This window comes from Propithecus coquereli, unplaced genomic scaffold (assembly GCF_000956105.1).
Source record: "Propithecus coquereli isolate 6110/MARCELLA unplaced genomic scaffold, Pcoq_1.0 Scaffold5, whole genome shotgun sequence".
Taxonomy (NCBI): Eukaryota; Metazoa; Chordata; class Mammalia; order Primates; family Indriidae; genus Propithecus; species Propithecus coquereli.
In genome coordinates, this window is record NW_012150840.1 from 1,621,447 (window position 1) to 1,639,012 (window position 17,566).

At 33.5% G+C, this 17,566-nt stretch overlaps 1 protein-coding gene across 1 annotated transcript in view; it reads right to left on the minus strand.

Annotated features, from left to right (window-relative positions):
• Positions 1-10,504: 10,504 nt before the first annotated feature.
• Positions 10,505-17,566, minus strand: part of LOC105819720 (chromosome unknown open reading frame, human C14orf39) — a 48,331-nt gene continuing 41,269 nt past the window's right edge. The window contains exons 17-18 of the mRNA XM_012656028.1: positions 15,922-15,979; positions 10,505-10,704 (exon numbers count right to left, since the gene is read on the minus strand). Of these exons, the coding sequence (XP_012511482.1) occupies positions 10,505-10,704; positions 15,922-15,979 (258 nt within the window). The remainder of the gene's footprint in view (positions 10,705-15,921; positions 15,980-17,566) is intronic.

Below are 17,566 nucleotides of genomic sequence, written 5' to 3' on the forward strand. Positions count from 1 at the left end.
CAACAGGTACATGAAAAAATGCTCAACATCATTAGTGATCAGAGAAATGCAAATCAAAACTACAATGAGATATCATCTCACCCCAGTTAAAATGGCTTTTATCAAAAAGACAGCTAATAATGAATGCTGGAGAGGACGTGAAGAACGGGGAACCCTCATACACTGTTGGTGAGAATGTAAATTAGTGCAACCACTAAGCAGAAGAGTATGGAAGTTCCTCAAAAAAACTCGAAATAGAACTACCATATGATCCAACAATCCCACTGTTGGGTATATATATCCAAAGGAGGGGAAATCGGTATATCAAAAAATATCTGCACTCTTCACAATAGCCAAGATTTGTAATTAACCTAACTGTCCATCAACAGATGAATAGATAAAACAATTGTAGTACATATACACAATAGAATATTACACAGCCACAAAAAAGAATGAAATCCTGCCATTTGCAACAACATGGATGGAACTGGAGAACATTATGTTAAGTGAAATAAGCCAAACAAAGAAAGATAAATCTTGTATGTTCTCACTCGTATGTGGGAGCTAAATATTAAAAACAATTGATCTCATGGAGCCAGAGAGTAGAATGATGGTTATCGGAGGCAGGGAAACTTAGAGGGGAGAGGCTATAAAGTGGGGATGGTTAATGGGTACAAAAATATAGTTAGATATAATGAACAATATTTGATAGCACAACAAAGTGACTATAATCAACGGTAAGTTAGGATATACTTTAAAATAACTGAAAGAGTGGAAATGCTCCTAACACAAAGAAATGATAAATGCCTGAGGTGTTAGATACTCCAATTACCCTGATTTGATTAATACACATCATATGCCTGTATTAAAACATTACATGTATCATATAAAGATATACACCTGTAATCCTAGCACTCTGGGAGGCTGAGGCAGGCGGATTGTTTGAGCTCAGGAGTTCGAAATCAGCCTGAGCAAGAGCGAGACTCCATCTCTACTAAAAATAGAAAGAAATTAATCAGACAACTAAAAATATATAGAAAAAATTAGCCGGGCATGGTGGCGCATGCCTGTAGTCCCAGCTACTCGGGAGGCTGAGGCAGAAGGATCGCTTGAGCCCAAGAGTTTGAGGTTGCTGTGAGCTAGGCTAACGCCACGGCACTCACTCTAGCCAGGGCAACAAAGTGAGACTCTGTCTCAAAAAAAAACGAACAAAAAAACAAATCTGTTCACCCCACCACTCTCAACCTAGGTATGATCACCTTTCACTTGAATGACTAAAATAGCCTCCTAAGGGGTCCACCTTCATCATCTCCATCTCTTACAATCTGTTCTTCCATTCATTTACTTTTGAAATGAATTTTAGTTGGTGCTTGTGGTCAAAAACAAGATATGAGACTCCCAAAATTTGGGAATTGGGAAATAAGATTAGCATTTGAGAGTAAAAATATGAAGCAATCCTAATGGGTTAAAATAAACAAGCAAACAAACAAACAAACAAAACCCTCACATTAGAGGCAGTATAACAGAAGATAAAACTGGGTTTAGACTTCCTGGATTCAAATACTAACTCTGCCATTTTGTAGCTGTGTAATCTTAGACAAATAATTTTTTTTTGAATCGATTTCCTCCTGTATAATATGGTAATAGTAAGTACCTACCTTGTAGGATTTTGAGAATTAAATAATTAATATACATAAAGCAGTTAGAATAGCAGTTGGTATGTTAAGTATCTAAAAAGTATTATTCATTATTATTAAAGTTTTAGTTCCAGACCAGTAAGGTTATTGAAAGTATTAAAATGTCTAAAAATAAGTGAGGGAGTTTGTCAGCAGTAGAAAAATTAAAAGTGGAGTCATTTATTCATTCATTTTAACAAAAATTTTTTGAGCCCCAATCATGTACCAGGCACTATCGTAAGTGCTAAGCATAAAAAGTGAACAAAGAAAGCATTCCTGCTTTCATGGAGCTTGTCTTCTACTGGGAAAATATATACCAGAAATGAAGGCAACTATATATGGGCCAGGCCTGAGAGAAGCCAGCTACCTCTGACTTGAGTTGGCTTGAACTCTGAACAACAGGCTTCTATTGAATAGTAGCAAATCAAGCACATAAAACCTTCTCTTTGGGAAAATATAAATGCCAAAATAAAGCATTGATAGTTACATTAAATTGAAAAAATTAACTTTTAAAAGGTCACTACATAATAATAAAATGCTCAGTTTGCTTAGAAAATATAATGTAACTTCAAAATATGTAAAGCGAAAACTTAGAGAACTATACAAATAGGATTATAATTCAAACTTTAAAGAAATTTCAAAGAATCTGTATATAAAAATTACATTTTTTGACCATAGGGTAATTAAGTTTGCAACTAATAACAAAAAAAGTTTCAACTCCATACACGAAAATTGTTTTAATATACTTCTAAATAATGAATAGATTAAAACTGAAATCGCAATAGAATATTTTAAAAATACTTAATACTGAACAGTAACTACACCATAATATTTGTGAGATACAATAACTGCATACTTTAAGAGAAATTTGTAGTCTTATACTAGAAATAAGAAGGACTTATATTTAGAGCTAAGAATATATCTTACAAAATTAGAGGAAAAGTGAATAACCTCTAAGAAAATAGAAGGAAGGAAATAAAAAATGTTAAGAGCGGAAATTAATAAAAAAAACAAGAATGAAATAGAGATAATCAACAAAGCCAAAAGTTAGTTCTTCGAAGAGACTACTAAAATAGACAGTTGCTAAAGAGATTGAATAAGGAAAAAAAGGCAAAAATATACATTATTAAGAATATTTAAGGGACCAGTTACCACAACTATAATAGCAGATATTAAAAAAGAAAATACAGTAAGTCTACAAATAATTTTATGCTAATAAATTTGAAAAATAATAAAATAATAATTTGAAAGACATTTTAGAAAATTATTAGAAAAAGATAACTTATCAAAACTTATTAAAGAAGACAGAAAATCTGAACAGTGGGACTTATATATTCAATAAATTCAACAAGGACTGTACAAGAAAAGAAGATTACAAACCAAATTAATTCATCAACATGAATGCTAAAATGGTAGACAAAATATTAGAAAACCAAATCATTAGTATATTTTAAAGACCATACATTGTGAACAAGTTGAGTTCATCTTGGGAATGCAAGGTTGTTTTGACATTAGAAATCTATAAATGTAATTTACCACATTAACAGATTAAAAGAAAAAATATGATCATAGCAATTGATGAGAAAAAGTATTTGATAAAATTCAACACCCATTCACAATAAAAAAGAATAAAAACCTCTTAGTAAAAATGTGGACTAGAAGGAAACTTTCTTAATCTGATAAAAATATAGGACCTCAAAAAGTTTATAGCAAATATCATTTTAAATGTCAAAAAGTTGTAAGAAGTCCTTTTAAAATCAGGAACAAGAAAGAATGTCAGCTATCATCTTGGAGTTTTTAGAGAACCCTTGAAGGCTAAGCTTAGTATAGGAAGTACCAAATACTTCTACAGTCTAAAGCCAGATGCTATGATACTTATTCAGGAAATGCTAAGAGATTGTGTACTTTTGCAAACATCAACTATTGTTCATCTTCCAGCTATATAAGGGAAGGCAAAAAATTACTGGGGGGGTTGAAGAGGCTTGTGGAGAGTATTTCTCTGGAGAAAGTAGTATCCTATGCATTCCTAACCTTCATACCTACCTCCTACTCCTACACTGCCTATCTGCCATGGGGTAGAGAAAAGATGGTGCTTCCCCCAACATTAAAACAAGTTGGCATGGGAAGGTTTAAGGAGATGCTCTTGGAAAGTGTAACATCTGCTCCTCAGAAAACTCTAAAAGTCAATGATCATGTTTAAAGACTTGTACTTACAGAATTGTGCCAGTAGAAATGGCACTTCCATTAATATGTTTCTGATTGGCAATCCCTTAAAAGGTTGAGCTATCTTGAAAGGAACATCACTCCAAAGGTTTCATACCAAGGGTGAAACAAACTTAGCAGAAAGAAACTAGAGGTATACTAAAGGATGAAGATGTTGGGAGCAGGTGGGAGCAATTCTAAACAGCAGTTAGAAGTAACCACGCAGCAACCTGAGCACTTTGCTGCTTAGAGATTTCTTCCACTAGATACCGTAGGCCATCACCACTAAGTTCAGTCTTCCACAAAGTCCTAGGCCACAGAAAATATGCAGTCAAGTTCTTTGCTACACGCAGTGTAACAAGGACGACCTTTGCTCTAGTTCCCAATAATTTCTTCATTTCCATCTGAGACCATTTTAGTATAGCTTTCACTGTTAATATTTCTATCAGCATTTTGGTCACAACCACTTATCCAGTCTTTAATAAGTCCCAAACTTTCTCTCATCTTCCTGTCTTCTTCTGAGCCCTCTAAACTCTTCCATCCTCTGCCCATTACCAGTTTCAAAGGTGCTTCCACATTTTTAGATATTTTTATAGCAATGCCCTGCTCCTTGGCACCAATTTTTCTGTTTTAGTCTGTGTTGCTATAAAGGAATACCTGAGTCTGGCATCAATTGACTCTTCAGGATCTAGAATTAGAGAAAGTTCATAGACTTGACAGCAAGTATAATCCATAAAATAAAAAACTGATAAACTGAACCATATCCAAATTAAAAACTTTTGCTCTGTGAAAGACTTTGTTAAGAGGATGAAAATAAAAGATATAGACTGAGAGAAAATATCTCAAAGCACATATCCAGAAAAGGACTAATATCTAGAATATATAAAGAACTGTCAAAACTCAACATTAGAGGCCGGGCACCGTGGCTCACGCCTGTAATCCTAGCACTCTGGGAGGCCGAGGCGGGCGGATTGTTTGAGCTCAGGAGTTCGAAACCAGCCTGAGCAAGAGCGAGACCCCGTCTCTACTAAAAATAGAAAGAAATTAATCGGACAACTAAAAATATATAGAAAAAATTAGCCGGGCATGGTGGCGTATGCCTGTATTCCCAGCTACTTGGGAGGCTGAAGCAGAAGGATTGCTTGGGCCCAGGAGTGTGAGGTTGCTGTGAGCTAGGCTGACGCCACAGCACTCACTCTAGCCCGGCACTCACTCTAGCCCGGGCAAAAGAGTGAGACTCTGTCTCAAAAAAAAAAAAAAACAAAAAAACTCAACATTAAAAAAAGACTAATTAGAAAACAGGTTAAATATTTAAAATGGTCATTTTATTGGAGAGGATATACAGATGTCAAATAATCACATGAAAAGATGCTCAACATCAACAGCTATTGGGGAAATGCAAATTAAAACCATATCACTACACAGACCAATTGGAATGGCTAAAACTAAAAAGTGACAACAACAAATGCCGATGAGGATGCAGAGAAACTGATCACTAATACATTGCTGGTGGGAATGTAAAATGGCACAGCCACTCTGAAAAGTATTTTGGCAGTTTCTTTAAAAAAACTAAACATGAACCTATCATACGACAATACCCAGCAATTGAAATATTTTGCATTTATTCCAGAGAAATGAAAACTTACATTCACATAAATACTTGTATACAAATGTTCACAGTAGCTTTATTTTTAACAGCCAAAAACTGAAAACAACTCAGATGTCCTTCAATGGGAAGATGGTTAAACAAATTGTGGTGCATTCAAAACATGAAATAACACTACTCAGCAATAAAGAGGAACAAGCTGTTTATAAACTCAACAACTTGGATGAATCCCCAGAAAAATTTGTTGAGTGAAAAAAAATCCAGGCCCCAAAAGTTACATGCTGTATGATTCCATTTATATAACATTTTTGAAATGACAAAATTATTGAAATGGTGAACATATGAGTAGTTATCAGTGGTCATGGGGGGTGGGGTGAGAGTGGTTCTAAAAGTTTCACTTTATGATGATGAAACTGTTCCTTATTTTGACTGTACAGTACTGTATCCATATTACTATGATAGTTGTACAAAAGTTTTGCAAGACACTACCATTGGGGGAAACTAGGCAAAGGGTATATGGATCTCTGTTATTTCTTACAACTGCATGTGAATATAAAATTATATCAAAATAAAAAGTTTAATTTATATGCCCACTGTCCCATTAATCCCAGGTCTGAGAACTTATGTCACAGAAATAAAGCTATCAGAGTTTAAGAACATATACAAATTTACTGAATTTGTGTTTAGTGGCAAAACATGGAAGCAAAGTGAATAGCCATTAGTTTGAGAATCTTAGAATAAGTTATGGTATATAGTATGTGTCCATTAAAAGGATAAATTAGAGCTGTACTGGTTGACTTAAAAGGATTTGCAAAAAGTTGAGTAAGAAAATCAAAATGAAGAAAAAAAAGTGTGGAATGTTATCCCCTTTTTATAAAGTAAATAATGAAAAAATCCCAATATGTTTGTGAGTATATATGTATATATGTATATTTATGAATTTATATGATTATTTGAGCATGGAAAAATATGGAAGGATACATGTTAGGCTGTTGATGGGGTTACCTAGGAAGAAAGATGTTTTGGTGACATCAATGCAGTGGAATGGGGAAGAAACGCAGCTTAAAGAAAAAGAGAAAAAAAAAAAAGACTGGGCTGGGTGAGAAGATGACCAACTCAACACAGGTAGTATATGCCTCCTCCATGGAGAGGAAACAGAATAGTAAATAGATTCTCACATTTCAAACAGATCATGTAGGAGAGAACACTAGATTTACCCAGGAAGTGATGGGAAGCACCAAGAGTGGGTAGGGAGAGGGTTCAGGGCAACTTGCCCGGTTGGGGCCTGGCTAAGATCCAAGAGAAGCTCCTGGATTCAAGAAAACAGTAAGAGAGGAGCCCCAGGGCTGTGCCCTCAGATAGACAGATGCATGCAATTGGTTCTAGCTCTCTGGAGAACCCTGACTAGACACTGGCCTTGAAAATTAGAGTGATGTAGCCACAAGCCAAGGCATGCCAGCATCCACCAAAAGCTGAAAGATGCAAGGAACAGATTCTTCCCCGTGAGCCTTGAGAGAAAGCATCGTCCTGCTGATAATTTGATTTGGGGTCAGTAAAACCAATTTTGGACTTTTGGCCTCCAGAACTATAAGACAATAAATTTCTGTTGTTTTAATCCAAAAAAGTTGTGGTAATTTGCTACAGTAGCCAGCCAAGTATTATAACCTAGTTAATAAATTCTATTCTCATAGGGTTTGGGTTAGCAATTCTGAAACTAATTTACATGTATACTAGGATTGAACAAGAAAGTAAATATATTGTATATAATGACAGCCAGGCTTCTCATTGTCAGAGAAAGCAGTTACAAATAAACAAAAGGAGAATACTAGAATGAACCTCATGTTGCTGGACTTACCAGTATAAACTCATATTTTGTTTCATTTTGTTTTGTTTTCAGCAGATAAGATAAATAGACACACAGACATGTGTATATATAGATACAGTATACATGCATGTATTTCCTAGTTCTACCTACTCAGTCTATCTTTGCCCACTGAGAAGCAAGGATACCTCAGGAGCTATTTTGTGCTTATACATACATCTCCTTTGAGAATAAATCAGAGTCTTGACTGATTTTGGAGTATTACTCTTATATTCTTAGAATAGCTTTCCTAATCAGAGAGAAAAAATTAGTCTAATCATATAAAAACAGCTTTTTTCTTAAACATAATTAGATATACAGTGTTGATTTTTCTTATAAATGTAATAAGGGGCTCGGGAATTGGATCCCATATTTCTGAAATCTTACTGAATAGAAGTGGGGACAAATTACTATTTTGAAGATGATAAGCAGATTTGATTTATATTTAGGGGAATACTTCTCTTTAAAAAGTTATGTTTAGAAGGCTATTTGATTACACAAAGTTATTTTTTGTATTAGAAACACTGTACATGCCTCCACTAGTTGGATGACCTACGATATTCAAACCCAACCAAACAACTCTGGTTCCTTTCTCCTTTTACCTTACACCCAGATATTATTCAAATATACTTCTTTTAAACAAGATATACTTTTCCAATTTTTATGTATCAGCAGTATCAAATCACAAGACAATCAGTTATTATCATGTGAAATGTACCATCACACTCATGAACTACTACAATTGATTCCTAATGGGTTTAACACTAATTTCTCCCAACTCTGACTATATTGTCAGTTTAATCTTCTTTACTCATTTCTTTTCTCTTGTGGCTCCAACATTTAAGATACAAGTTCCTTATTGGCCTCAGAAATCAAGTCAAAACACTTCAAGATCCTCTATAAATCAGTCCTACCATATCTATTAAACTCAATTTCCTGCTTATTCTCCACTCCAAATAGGACTATTCTTTAATTTCCTCCACACATAGTGAATTTGTGATTACATTTTCTTTTGCTCATATTATTCCCCTTAACTAGAAAGCTCTCCCTGTCTCCTTTACCTATTCAGTTCAATTCTATTAATTTAACAAGTGTTTAATGAAATTATACTAAAGACTAGCCACTAGAATTAGGCAATAAAAAATGCAAATCTAAAAAGGCATCAACGTTACACTCAAGAATTTTACAATCTATATACCTTTAAAGTCCTAATTCAATTATACCTCCCCAGCAAATCCTTCCTAGGCTTTCCAGTCCATAATGTTCTTTCTTTTTCTTAGTTTTTAAAATGCTTTTTCTCTTCTCTACCACAGACCAAGTTATAAATTATAGAATTTAATTATAATTATTTTATTGTAACGTGATTTTGTCATCTCCTAAGTTTTATCTCCTCAATCAAGTTATAAGTTCCTTGAGTATAAGACTATGCCTGTGTTCTAGCCTTTTACATGCTATCAAAATTCCATGCCCACTGTAGATACTTTAAAAACACTTATTTTTATGTTACCTCATTTATCAATACATGATAAATCTAACCATACTGGTGTGCTAGACATTACTTAATTTAAAGTAAAAACAAACCACGGAATCACTGGCTTGCTTAAGGCTAAAACAAGTTTTGATCTCTTAATAAACAACAAACAAACCAATTCCAACTTTTTTCTCCTTTCTCATATATAATCAATCTTTATTATATTAAAACTACCGAATAATTCAATCATAGGGACAATAAAATAAATACTGATGTGAAAACAATAACTCCAGCTTTCCAACTAAAATTTTCATCTTTTGACTAGCTGTTGAACGTTTGTTTTTTTTTTTTTTAAATACAAAGTTTTCTTAAATTCATTAGTTAGATCAACCTTCTTCTTAAGAGTCTTTGGGAAGGCTTAATTTAATACAACTGTGATAATGTGTGGACACTCTAAAGAAGCAAAATAGACCCTTACACAAAATTTGACTTGCATATTAAGACTGATGATGCCACACATACACCCACAACAGGATATGAAAAGGTTTTTCTACTCATATAATGAGGCTTTCTGGGGAGAGCAGAGCAGACATTCCAAGCTGATCTGCAAATGGCTTGAGAAAGTAGAGAAAGGAGACTGGCTTTGGGTTTTTACAGTGGTTAGGAAGTGGGGTTGGGGTGAGGGTTCCCACACATGGTTTGAACTTCCTACTGGCACTAAAGAAGGGAGCAACCAGGCTTTCTTATCAGTTTGGCCAGGTGTGGAGTAAAAAGGGAAAAAGAAGGGGTGAGTTTTATAATCTGTCAGCAGTCACACATCAAAATATGAAGTCAAACTCTTTATCACTTGATAACTCAATACAACTAATTTTAAAAGCACAAAATACAAAGATATTGATCAATATGCTTATATAATTTCATCAAATTTTAAATATCTTCATTTAAGCTATATCCAATTAATTGACAAATACCGAATATAAAGATGAAATTAATTTTTATTGAAGATAGAAAATATTTTAAATGTTCTTCAAAAAAAGGTTTAAACAAAAAAAATACATTAACAGGATCACCACTGATACAACAATCCAATTTTTAAAAATTACTCTAGCCCTTCACACTTAATTTTCATTCACTAAAGATATTAGCACAACTAATGAAATTAGAATTTTACCACTTGTTGTATTAGAAGAAAATAACACAGACTTTCTTCACTATTAATGATATAAATTCTTTGATTAGAGTACTGCAGCAGTGAAGCATAAATGAAACCCAGTAATTTTAAAAGAATTTTTTAGTAACTAAAGTATATCTCAGCACTAATTCTGCATAGTTACTACTAAAAAGTCTTCTGATGGCCTGGGAGAGTTCTTGTTCTTATGAAAGCAGCTACAATGCTACCAGAATGAAACTTACTATTTAAAGTGAAGATTTATGAAAAAAAGCATCAAATTCTATTAAGATTAATAATAGTTCTACCTGAACATGGCTTGCAAAATCAAAACCAAAATAAATAAGGATTAGCTAATGCCACAAATAAAAACAAAATATTCAATATTTCAGTAAATATAATCAAATAATATAACTACGGTAACCCATTATTGCTTTAATCAACAAAAAAGTAGATAGTCTTCATGTTTAAAGTAATAAAGTAAATTTATGCCCTCAAACATTGCAGAGCTGAAAAATAATTCAAGAAATTAATAAGTAGTTCAAAAAAAAGTAAACTGGCTTGTGTTTTGTGAGGAAGATGAAAAACCTTTTAAAGAAGAAGAAGGTGTCGAATTTTCATCCTGTTCAAATGAAAACGGAAAACTAAAATCATCTTTTCCAGCTCCAAATGTATGAGTTGAAGTGACTGATGGAAAAGAAAATGTAAATGCATCTTCTCCTGGTTTCTCGAATAAGTTTCCTAAGGAAGATAAATATTATAATGTTATTCATGTTATATAAAATTTATATAACCTACAGAATTGCAGTATACTGCATATAATAAATAGAGTAACATTGAATCATTTTTATCTATTTAGTAGATATTTATTAAATAACTGTATTCCTCTTAAGTGCAAGGCTGTACTGTATTCCATATTATTAAGGTTAAAACAGACTCAAACCCTATTTTCAAGTAATTTGAACTCAAGTATATAAAGAACTAGTATATAAGGTAGAAAGTAGGGTAAAACACCTCAAATGAAAAGAATAGCACAGAGGCATAAAAATAGGTATGCAGAGAAGTATTAGGCCAGGGTAACAGAAATCAATTTAGCTTATCAGGAGCAGTGAAAAATTAATAAAGATGTATTAAATGGAAATTAATCATGATGAGCTTGGAAACATTGTTGAATGTCCCATTATAGAATCTGGACCATTTAATAGGTAACCGGAAGCCATTAAAGATTTTCAAGCAGAAATACAACATGATTTGAACTGCCTTATAAGGATTACTCAGGAGAGAATGTGTAGAAAGGCTGGACAGGAGAGTTCAAAAGTTGGGATAACCAAAAAGAAAAAAAAGTTTATTTTCCAGCAAAGAGATGATGAAAGCCCGATCTTACCTACAATCATAGCAATGGGAATGGAGAAAAAAATGCTGTATCTGAGAGACACCACATAAGTCAAACTTATTCAACTATTATTTATTCAGTAACTACAATATACTGTTCATGGCGTCATTCAAGGAAATTGACATAACAGTCAACAGAGTTCTAAAGTTTTAAAAGGAATTTTTAAAATCAACTAGAAGTAGAAGTTTAGGTTGATGACTCCTAGAATTTCCATTAAGGAAAAACATTGTTTTTCATTTATCATATTATTTAAAACTATAAATACAAAAATATATTTTCAATATCCTAATTATAATTTAAAATCAATTATCGTTAAACAATTTCAAATCTACAGTAATCCAAAGACTTACTTGAAACAAATCCTTTTAAGTACTTATGCTTTTTGAATGGAGAACTAATCAACTAGTACGTTAAGCAAAATTGTTCACTTTGTGTCACTTTGAAATTTTCATATATTTTTAAACATCCCACTTATTTCACCCTACATAGGGCTGAGCCAACCAGCAGTAAGATGGATGGATGGATAGTTGAATGAACAGATGGGTGAATGGATGGACAGATGGATAGATTGACAGGCAGACAAACTGATGACCAGATACTCATGTTCTTTCTCTTTCTCACTTTTTCACTTTATTTTTCCACATGTGTATTTTTCAGGACACATCCATAAGACTTAAAAAGAGGCATAATGCAGACGTAGATCCAGAAAGAACTAAAATCTTGAATCTCTCTTTGAATAAATTAATCTGATTTTGTCTTTAATTTCAGAAGAAGTTCATATGAGGTCTTTATAAAATGCCTATGCTCATCATAATAAAATAATAGATTACTATGAAAGACAGCATTATAGGTGCTGTGGGGAATTCAAAGATGAATAAAGAGTCCTTGCCCTCAAAAAACCTGTGATCTAGAGGAGATTTTATATATTTTCATAAATAACTAGTGATAGAAGTAGAATGTAAATAAGTGTGAAAAAGAAGAGACATTCAGAAAAGTGAGGGAGAGATCTTTTTCGAATAGAAGTTTGGGTAAATAAAAGGTTTTCTGGAAGAGAACCTGATCTTGAAAGATAGAAAGAGACAGAAGTTGGGGATTGTAAGAAAAAAATAAGAAAGTGTAGGCATATTTGAGATACTCTGTGTTCTTCAGTGGCCAAAGCACAGGTTATTCTGATAAGAGGAAAGGCTTAAAAGGTATATTGGGGGATGAGGAGAAGTTGGTTAATGGGTACAAAGGTACAGTTAGATAGAAGGAGTAAGTTCTAATGTTCCGTAGCACAGTAGGGCAACTATAGTTTACAAGAATTTATAGTACATTTCAAAATAGCTAGAAGAGAAGACTTGCAGTGTTCCCAGCACAAATAAATGACAAATGTTTGAGGTGACATATCCAATTACCCAATATCCCAATTACCCTGATTTGATTATTACACATAGTATGCAGGTATCAAAACATCATCTATACCCCATATAACTACTATGTATCAATTTTTTAAAACGGTATGTTGGAGCTAGGTTAGAAAAGTAGGAGCATAATTTGGCAGTTAATGGGGAGTCACTGAAGGTATCCGGGGATTAGGGAAGTGACGTGGCCAACATTATGTGTAAGGAAGATTAATCAAGCTGTGATCTACAGGCAAGCTGAGAGGATGAAAAGACCAATTAGGATGTTACTGTAATAGCCCAAGTGAACAGCAATAAGACTTTGAAATATAATGGTTTCAATGAAAATGTAAAAGAAAAAGAAATATTTCAGAGAGAAAACTGATAAAACTTGATAACTAGATGAATGTAGTCACAGTCAGGGAGAAGTTAAAATTATCACTCATGTTCTGAATCTTAGAAACCAGAACAATGAGGATACCATTAGGGACATCAGAAGGAGAACAAGTTTGATTTTAGATATGCTGAGTTTTTGATGTCAAGGGATGTCTTAGATATAAAGAGATTTCAATTATACAATCAGAAATAAGGTCCTAGAATTTAGAAGTCAGTGCAGAAAGACATGAATTTGGTCATCACCTGCATTTATTATATTTGAAAGCACCAAAATGAATGAGTGTCAAATGAATGAAAGTGTAAAAGAAGAGAATGTAAATAGATTTTAAATCTAAATTTTAAATTTTAGATTTAAAATTTAATGAATGTCTACAATCGGTGGATTCATTCTGGTCTCACGGCATTAAAAACCATTTATAAAAATTCCAAAATCTATGTCTCCATCCTATTGAATTCCAGACTTACATATAATTTCCTACTTTACTTTCACTTATATATCTAACAAATAGGCTTTTCAATTATAACTCCTCCAAAGTTAAACCCCTATCTCCTTCCAATTTCAAATTATCTTCTCCTACAACCCTCCCATATTTCAATAAATGGCACAGTTATTCATGTCAAAACTTTGGCATTATCCTTGTTTCTTTCTCTTCATCTTTATATTTGGTCCATAAGCAAATTTTCCTAGTTCTGTCTTCATAAAACTATAACCAAAATCAGACATCTTCTCACTACTTTTGTTGCCATCAATTCTCACTTATATCATTTTAATAGGTTCCTAATCTATCTCTTACTTTTCCCGTTGTTTCCATTACAGTCTGCTCTCCATATAGCAGCCAGAGTAATTCTTTAAAAACCTGTTAGATCATTTCGGTCCTTTGCTCAAAACCTTCCAATGGCTTCCCATCTCACTCAGGAAAAAACCCCTAAGTCCTTAATGGTCTATAGGTCCCACATGATTTGCTTCCCCTCCACCTCTCTGATTTAATCTCCCACCAGTTTCTCTTCCTTATTCTATTCCAATCATACCAATTTACCTACTGTTCAATGAACATATTGAGTATCTTCTTTTGCCTGGAACACTTTCCTCAAGTAGCTTGTACCTGTGCCTCCTTCAGGTCTCTGCTCAAATGTCTTTTAGTGATGCCTTCTCTGACTCTCTTGCAACACAGCAACCACCTTCTCAATCCAAGTACTCCCTATTCCCCCAACTCAGCTTTACTTTTCATCATAATATTTATCACCAACAGTAAGTAGACAATTAACATCAAGCCTGGGCTGATTCAGGCCCACCTGGAAGAAGGACCTTGGAGTCTGACTTCTCACAGCACTGTTTTCTTAGAAAATACAGAATTAAGATAAATGTAGAATGTTGTGTTTGCCTAGTCTGCTGTGTCGGATTGCACCTGAATTAGAGGAGTTATGAGTCAGTATACAGGCCTTGAGCCTCCCGACTAGAATCATATAAAACTGTGGTCCCCAACCCCCAGGACACCGATCAGTAGCAGTCCATGGCCTGTTAGGAACAGGGCTGCACAGCAGGAGGTGAGCAGCAGGTAAGTGAGCTCCAAGCTTCATCTGTATTTATAGCCACTCCCCATCACTTGCATCACCACGTAAGTTCCGTCCCTGTCAGATCAGCAGCATTAGATTCTCATAGAAGCGTGAACCCTACTCTAAACTGCGCATACAAGGGATCTAGGTTGCACACTCCTTATGAGAAGCTAATTCCTAACGATCTGAGGTGGAGCTGAGGTGGTGATGCTAGCGCTGGGTAGCGGCTACAAATACAGATCATCATTAGAAGAGAGGTTTGATTGAATAATAAATGTAATGTGCCTGAATCATCCCAAAACCATCCCTCATTCCCCCCAAGTGGAAAAATTGTCTTCCATGAAACTGGTCCCTGGTGCCAAAAAGGTTGGGGACCACTGATATGAAAGCCTGGTGGGAAACTGAGGCTACAGCTCTCGTATGTCAAGGTGACCTACATGCACCATGTCTCTTATCCATAGCAACCTGACATGTTCCACGTGGGTGAGGTGGCAAAAGAAAGCTTATTACTATATTTAGGTAGTTGGTGGGCCCCTCAATGAGACAAAGATGCTGTACTTCCTATTATCTCCTATCCTGTATCTTTTTATAAAGTAAAGAAATTGTAATATTAGATTAAAAATTATAACATGTGAATCTGCCAATTCAAACCCATAACAACTGTTTAGTGCACTGACATATTATACATTGATTTCTTTGTCTATTTTCAATTTCTCCCACTAGAAGATAAACCCTATGAGAACTTTGCATTTTTGACCACTATTCTATCACCAGAGCCTAAAGCAGTACCTGATATAAAATATAATACATATACATATTAGTATTTATATGTTGAATGAATTAACTAATCAAGGGAAAATGAACAAAGAATATCCAAAAAAAAAAAAAATACCAGAGAGAGAGGATGAAATCCAAAAATTCCAGAAAGAAGATGGGAATAATCAACCATATAAAATGCTGCAAAGAGACTGAATATGATAATAAATGCAACATAACCATAATGTTTGATAATTGGGAAGTCATTAGTAATCTCAGAGAAAGCAAGTTTTGGTATAGTAGTGAGAGAAGCAGCTGAATTGCTAAAAATAAAAATGATCAGTGAATGGTATAAAAGGAACAGTAGTTTTTAAAGAATAAACTGAGCACCTAAGAAAATCAGTTAGAGAAACTAAATACTGTACTAAGGGGGAAAGTTAGTATGTTTTTAAATGTAGCAAACTTCAAATCACTTACCAATTTCTTGTTGTGATGACAGAGGATTTAGATTTTCTGAAGAATAATGTTCATTAAACTGGAAAATAATTTCCATTAAATATTACTTGTGACATCAGTGGAACAGTATATATAGCATTTATATTTGAATCTCAAGCCTAGTTATTCTAATACACAGAGTGAAAGCAGACATGTAGTAACTTTTTATATAATACACTATGGTACTTAAGTAGAGATCTACCTTTAAAATCTGTCATTTATTTATATTAAAGTAAGGCCTATTGATTAGATTCTGGTAATAGATAAAATATTAATACGCAATATACATTGTACTAAGGATATTTACTACTTTAGAATCTTAATATCACCTAAGATTCTAGTGAATTTTTGCTTTATTCTGAAGGCCTTTAACAAATCAGGTTCTTGGTATTGCTTTTCTGTCTTTAAAAGTAATAGGAAGTTGATAGCTTCATGTCAGTTCAGATCAAGTTTTGCTGTAAGAGTCTATTTACTTAGTAAGACAGACTTTAAAAAAATGGGATCATGACAATATAGTTTTCTTTCCTCTTTTTCTCTCCATATTGCATTGTGAGCATTTTTCCATGTCATTATTCTTCTAAAACATGACTCTTTTCATGGCAGTATAATATTCCTCAGCATAAATGTAAGATATGGTTGCAACCATTCTTTTATTTTTTACATTTAGTTTGTCCCAACTTTTTTTTTCTAATGTAAAAATCACACTTGAATAAACACTGTTATGCACAGATTTGCATTTCTTTGACAATTAATAAGGAAAGCTGTTTCCCATAGATTTTATAAGTCATTTGAATTTCTTTTTCAGTGAATTATTTATTGTCCAAATGGACTTTGCCCATTCCTCTATTGAGTAATTTTTTTCTTATTGGTACAGGTAAGTTCATTATATGCTAAAGATGTTATTAATTCTTTGTAATATTATTGCAAATACTCTATACCACTTTATCATTTTGCCTTTATAATTTTTTTAATATACAGATGTTTAGATTTTATATGCAATCGACCCAACTTTTTTTTCCTTTTGGTTCTTCTTCTACTGTTTTCATGCTTAGAGAATCCCTCCTCACAGGGTCTGGTAAATATTCACCTATATTTCCTCTGAAATATTTTATGGTTAACTTTTTTCACATAATTTAATGCATCTGTAACTTCTATTGGTGTACATTGGAAGATGAGTGCCTAATTTACCCCTACTAATTTGTAATCCCATCTTTATCACATTCTAAATTCTTTTGTTTCAAGACTTTCTAGCCCATGCCATTGATCAGTCTACCAACCCTTAAAACTACTATTACACTATTTTGATTACTCTAGGTTTATAGGACGTTTTAATATGTAGAGAATGAAGCTCCTCTTGCCAATCTATTTCATAATATTTAGGATTTATAATGACATTCTTTCTTTCATTCCTAATATGGGGAGTTTATTAATTTTGTTAATTTTTATAGGCAGAAAAGCAAAACCAACTTTGATTTTGTTAATTTTCTCTATTGTTTTACCATTTCATTGATTTCTCTTCTTGTCCTTCTTATTTCATTATACTTACTTTGGGTTTGCTTCGTTCTTCTTTTTCTAGATTCTCAAGATGGACCATTAGGTCATTGATTTTAGGCCTTTCTTCTATTAA